Source organism: Populus nigra, chromosome 10 (assembly GCF_951802175.1).
Source record: "Populus nigra chromosome 10, ddPopNigr1.1, whole genome shotgun sequence".
Classification (NCBI taxonomy): domain Eukaryota; kingdom Viridiplantae; phylum Streptophyta; class Magnoliopsida; order Malpighiales; family Salicaceae; genus Populus; species Populus nigra.
Window position 1 is genome coordinate 14,767,014 of NC_084861.1, and position 6,222 is coordinate 14,773,235.

The 6,222-nt window shown below is 37.6% G+C and overlaps 1 protein-coding gene across 2 annotated transcripts; it reads right to left on the reverse strand.

Annotated features, from left to right (window-relative positions):
• LOC133705076 (putative receptor-like protein kinase At3g47110) lies at positions 1-4,047 on the reverse strand. Of its 2 annotated transcripts, none has more exons than XM_062130168.1 (3): positions 1,201-4,047; positions 545-955; positions 1-271 (listed from the first exon to the last, which is right to left on the reverse strand). In XM_062130168.1, the coding sequence occupies exons 1-2, from the start codon at positions 3,890-3,892 to the stop codon at positions 564-566; spliced, it is 3,084 nt and encodes a 1,027-aa protein (XP_061986152.1). In that variant the 5' UTR covers positions 3,893-4,047; the 3' UTR covers positions 1-271; positions 545-563. The 2 variants fall into 2 exon arrangements, with proteins under 2 accessions (XP_061986152.1, XP_061986151.1); XM_062130167.1 differs by having other exon boundaries at positions 1-283; positions 1,201-4,046.
• Positions 4,048-6,222: the final 2,175 nt, after the last annotated feature.

Genomic DNA, 6,222 nt, shown 5'->3' on the forward strand with positions numbered 1-6,222 from the left:
TTAAAACTAAAAAGTGGTATCAATCACTAGATATTCCATCCTTAAATTAATCGAAATATTTATATTCGTCTACAAATATGCAGTGAACATGACTGGAAAGACTACCATACCAGCAAGGCACTCTAAACTGAAAGCAGGCATTGACATATTGAAACTTAAAACAAGTTCATGTGACAACACGAGGGAAGTCTTATTCCAATTCTTCAACCATTTAGATGATGGCATCTATTCTCCTTTGGATCCTCAAGTATTTCATTGGCACTCTGATATCCTGATCACAGACCTGCAATACATTAATTATTTCTTGGCGTAGTTAATATTGACAAATTAATGGACCATCTGTAAATGTTCTCGTAGATACTGCAACTTATTTATGCTGTGTAAGCAGAAAACCCAGCTTGTAAGGGACAGACATGCCCATATATGCTAGTATTTTGTGCGTGTAACATGAAGCTCTCAGAAACGAGAATGTGCAGTACAGGGTTGCCTCCTGACTGCCATCCTTTCTAGCTGTCCAGGTACTAATCAAATGATGGAAATTTACCTTCTGGTGCAGCAATAATTTAGCGCTCCCCATGAGTCTGAGGTCCCAGAAGAATGTGCCTGATTCGACGCAGTTCCACTGCAACACTGCTAATTTCCATGCGTTCTCTTGGGAATTCTGCAGAACAGGCCACTCCAACCTTGACAATAGCAGCAAGACACTCCATATGATTTCCAATATGGCTCATCCTACGAGAGGCATCGCCACTCGTTTCCTCAGCTTCTGTTACAAGTACTGGGTCCACAACTTCGGCCACAGAGATTGACAAAGCCGTTTTAGCAAAGTTATGCAGGTTCAGCCCGTCTTTAAACAAGCCGTCCGTAGGTCTCCTTCCGGTAAACACCTCCAATAATAGGATGCCATAGCTGTACACGTCCCCATAAGGCGACACCTCACTTCCAAGGCCATACTCTGCACTTCAGATAAAATGGTTGCAAATACTTGTCGTGAAATGGCCAATAAGAAGTCTAATATTTAGTTGAACATTCCAAACTTAATGTGACATCGAAATGGCCAGTAGGTCTTTAGAAGGGAATCCATGCTCTAGATATACATATATAATGCAGAGAAATTGAAGCTTTCAATGTAAATCAAATGAAGTCAGACCAAGATTGTAAACTGAAAGGTAAATAATGGAAGGATTATTCTAATATTACCCGGGGGTGCGTAGCCAATGGTGCCTTTTAAACCAATGGAGCTTGTCTGATCCAAACAGAGCTGATGGGAAGCTTGTGGGAGGAGCCTTGCCAATCCAAAGTCACCAACATGAGCAGTCATGTCACCATCAAGAAGGACATTGCTTGGCTTCAGATCGCAATGAACAACGGCAATCTGGCAATGGTTGTGCAAATAATCGAGTGCACTAGCCACGTCAATTGCGATGTTCAACCGCTGAAGGAGACTCAAATCTCTTCGCCTGTGTGCCTCGTCAGATTGTTGAACAAGATGCAACCACTCTTCTAGACTCCCGTTCACCATGAACTCGTAAACTAGAGCTTTAAAATCATTACCTTGAAAATCAATGCCAGAACACGCTGTTAAAACTTTTACAAGATTTCGGTGCCTGATGTTTACCAAGGCTGCACACTCCGCCATGAAACTCTTGGACGCTCCTTCACGTAGCAGGTTGAATACTTTCACTGCAACAGCTGCTCCATCTGATCTGAGGATTCCCTTGTACACAGATCCAAAACTACCTGCACCAATTAAATTAGCAGGGGAGAACCCATTGGTTGCTTGAAGCAGGTCTTCGTAGGCTACTCGCTGAAATGTGCTCTCCCATGGGGAGCCTGAAGCTGGCCTACTTTTCTTCTCTTTCAAGAAAAAGAAAAGCATGTAAGAGACGACCAAGATAATTCCAACAAAGGCACAAGGAATTGCAATTATCAATTTCAGCTTGGTAGAAGATTTCAGCTTTCTAGACTTCTTGGATGTGCATCTGGACAGATTCAGCTGAGGCATTCCTCCACAAAGTTTTTTGTTTCCCAACATTGAAAATCCACTGGCCCTAGCAAAGACCCCTTGTACAGGCACCTCACCTTCAAGGTTATTAAATGAAAGATCCAAACTTGTCAGCAACTTAAATTCTGCCAAAAACTTGGGAATCTTTCCACTCAAGTTGTTGTGGGAGAGATCGAGAGTTTCAAGTGCCCTCAAGGAACTCAAAGACTCGGGAATCGACCCTTGGAAAAAGTTGGCCCCCAAATTCAAATACTCCAAACTCACACAACTGCTAAGAATTCCGGGAATTTCACCAGATAACCCGTTTTTGTAAACGTTCAAACCTCCAAGATGTACCAGCTTACCCACTTCCGAGGGAAGGGGACCTGTCAACTGATTTTCAGCCAAGTCTAAATACATGGACAATGATGAAATTCCAAGTACTTCTTTTGGTATAGAACCACTCAAATTGTTTTGATCGAGACGCAATATCAACAAATTTTGGCAAATTCCAAGACTTGATGGGATTCTACCTTGTAAGTTATTTGCAAACAAATAAACTTCGAGCAAGGAAGTGATATTGCCCAGAGAAGATGGGATGTTTCCTGATATTTTATTTCCATTGATATTAAAAACTCCCAAACGCTGTAATTTTCCAATAGAACTTGGTATAATGCCAGTCAATTGATTCAACTCGAAGCCCAAAATTTCTAGGCTGAAGAGGTTACCAATCTCAGTTGGAATGCTTCCACGTAGGTTATTTCCTCCAACTAACAATATGCTGAGCTTTGTTGAGAAGTTGCTTACTATTTCAGGCAGCACCCCTCCAAACTCGTTATCATTTATTGCCAAAACTTCCAAACTGGTAGTGTTTGCAAGGGGATTGAGAAAACCCAGGTCGTCATCCTTGTTATTTCCAAGGTTATTGAAATGAAGTAACAGTTTCCGTAGATTATGCACGCCAGCTAAAGAAGGCACTTTTCCAGTGAAGCTGTTGTTATGAAGTTGAAGATTAGAAATTTTCGAGGCATTGGATAGGGTAGATGGAATTAGTCCCCTAAATTGGTTGCTGTGAATGTTAAAGGTATCGAGGTTTGGAAGTAGGCCTAACTCAGAAGGAAGAATCCCATAAAGTTGGTTAAGTGGTGCACTGAAACGGACAAGGGATGATATATTGTATATAGAGGAAGGGATCGTACCACTCAAACTATTAATACCAAATGTAAAGTCTGCTAGTCTTTTTAGTTGCCCAATACTGTCGGGAATACCTCCTTGCAAATTGTTCCGCACTCCACGAATTATCTGAAGTTCAGAGAGATTTCCATATGAAGGTGGAATCTCACCAAACAGATGGTTATGTTGGAAATTAAGTACCTGTAGCTTTGACAGTGACCCAAATTCCGCAGGAAGCTTTCCTGTGAGATTGTTGCTCGCCAATCCAATACTCAAGAGATTTGTGCAGCGCGAGATGTTGACAGGGATTTCACCGCTGAATGTGTTGTTCCCAAGGCTTAGCTCCTGGATCCGAAACAAACGCCCTAGCTCCTGTGGAATCAGATAGCTGAAGCTGTTTATTTCCAGGTTAAGTATCCTGAGAAAACTCAAGTTGCCGATGTGGGGAGATAGGCTGCCTGCCAGTTGGGAAGAGTGCAGGTCAAGCTCTACGACCCTCCGATGCTTCCTTCCACAGTTAACTCCTGACCATTCACAGAAGTGTAAGGATTCATTCCATGAGCTCAATTTACCAAGGGGATCCCTAATTTGAGTCTTAAAGGCTAACAGGGAGAGTCTATCTGTCTCATTTCCTACGAGTAAACATGAAGCAATAGAGAATTGAATTATTAGCAAGAAAAGTGAATACAGTATGTTTGAACTCAAGCCTGGAATCTCCATTTTAGACATGATCATTCAAATAGCTTCACTCTTGAAGATGTGATATATTAGCTTCACGGCAAATGAAACCAAAATACAATGCGTGAGGAAAATTCAAGCCTCGAATATCAGAATACATTCGAGTACTAATGACGTGGGAAAATTTGGCTAAACTTAACTCTTGACATAATTTTTTCTTGACTTGGTCTTCCTTTTATTTGGAAGGTTCCGACTTGAACAAATACAAGATACAAAAATTTATCCTTTTCTATCCCATGGAAATCAAAGCCCATTAAAGTATTGCCTTGACACACAGCGACCGCATTGCAGTTTTTGCAAACGCTCAGTAATTATATATTTCTGTGAGGAATTTCATCGAACCGCTTTCGGGAAATCCCAAGAAAAGGGAGAAAAAAAGAAAAAGTTTATTGTCATTATCTGAAGAGGCCATGAATCCTACTCCATGTCATGTCCAATGCTAGCCACTGAAGTAAGATCAATAATAATTGCGTGACATATAGTTGAATGAACAGTAATAATAATTGAAGGGAGATAAGAAGCTTAGAGTACCGTCATATCGGATCAAGGATCCAGGCAATCCATTGGGACGCAAGGTCTTATCCTTGGACCCCTCAGTATGCTTGCTAACCTCCACTAGCATTCTGCCAATTAAGCAGACATAAGAACATGTAAACTAGCAAGATGATAGATATATCTACCATTTTAAATTAATTGTCATATACACTAAAATAACCAAAGCTTTTGCTTTGTTGTGCTTGCAGTTGATAGTAACATGCAAGACGTCTAGGACCAACTGGGTTTCTAAAATGAACTCAGCGATTGTTGACTTGTAAACCCAGTAATTGACTTAAACGTCAATTATTGATATTAACATAGTTATTGAACTTGATCACTTGATTGGGGTTGGCCTAGAAAGAAAAATTTAAAAAAATATTTCAAATGAAAAAATGAAAAAATGAAAAAATATTTTATATGAATATAAAATATTAAAAAATATTTCATGTGAATGTAGTCTATATATATAGTTATCTTATATAGAAAAGTTAAGAAATATTACATACGGATGAAGACTATAAATATAATTAGCCTATGAAAAAAAGTTAGGAGACATTTCATGAGAATGTATGCTATAAAAAAAAAATATAAGGTCAAGTATTTATAAATTAATTTTATATCTTTTTGGTTTATTAAAAAAATGTAGAAAAAAAATCAAGTCTTATTCAAGTAACATCGAGTCATCCTGGTTTCGAATTGATCTTACAGGCGGAACCATATTTGATTAAGCCAAATGCAAGTTTGGATTTTAACTATTTAAAACTTTGTTAAAGTCCAGGATCGTTTTGATCTCAGATCAACTGACCGGGCTAAACACCGAAGGCATTCTCAGTCTCATTCCAGTTCCAAAATAGAACCCGTCAATAATTGCTTGGAATGAGGCAAAACAAGACATAATTTGTCCAGTTTCTCGATACGAGGAACCTTTGAATAATCTCTGAGGAATGTGTTTTTTTTTTTCCATATTAGCATAGTAATAAGAAAATATTTCTTAAATTAACATATTTAAAAAATTATTTCTTAACAAACAAGTTTTTCCACAAAATATTCTTGTATTTGAAAATATGATAGCAATTACTTTTAAAGTATTTTTTATTCGAAGATCGCAAATTTTGAAATCATAATATTAATTTAAAATAAAATAAAAATCTTAATATTTTTTAAAAAACTTTTGAAATACAAAAATCAGTCTATATTTCTGAAGAAATCATACAAATGACAAGAGAGGGAAAGGCGGGGATCGCAAGTTTGTCCCCTGTGGTGGCAACTTTTGATATCTTCTCGATTACTTTTAAAGTATTTTTTATTTAGTAATTTATTAAAATAATATATTTTTTATTTTTTAAAAAAATATTTTTAATATTAATATATTAAAATAATCTGAAAATACTAAAATAAAATAAAAATCTTAATATTATTTTAAAAACTTTTGAAACACAGAAATCAGTCTATATTTCCGGAGAAATCATGCAAGTGACAACCCACCCCCAAGTTTTTCCATCTCTTATCTTTCACGGTCTTTATCTGGAGAAATTATACAAGTGACAGGAGAGGGAAACGTGTTTGTCCCATGTGAGTGTGTTTGTCCCCTGTGAGCGCTTTATTGTGCTTCCCGTTAATAATATGCGAGAAGTATAGGACCGACTGGGTCCCTAAAATGATTGTCCACAAGAATCTTACTTAGAGATTGTCACTTGTAAACTTCAATCAATTATTGGTAGGGATGATTTTTTATTCAGTTTTTATATATAAAAAATCAAATTGAATTTTAAAAAAACATCAAAATCGAA

What these genes read in the sequence shown, in the direction of transcription:
- LOC133705076 (XM_062130168.1), bottom strand. Translation starts at nt 3,892, where the DNA reads ATGATCATGTCTAAAATGGAGATTCCAGGCTTGAGTTCAAACATACTG. An exon ending in CATTGGCTACGCACCCCCGG is followed by an intron (nt 956 to 1,200) that starts GTAATATTAGAA and finishes TCTGAAGTGCAG; the next exon opens with AGTATGGCCTTGGAAGTGAG.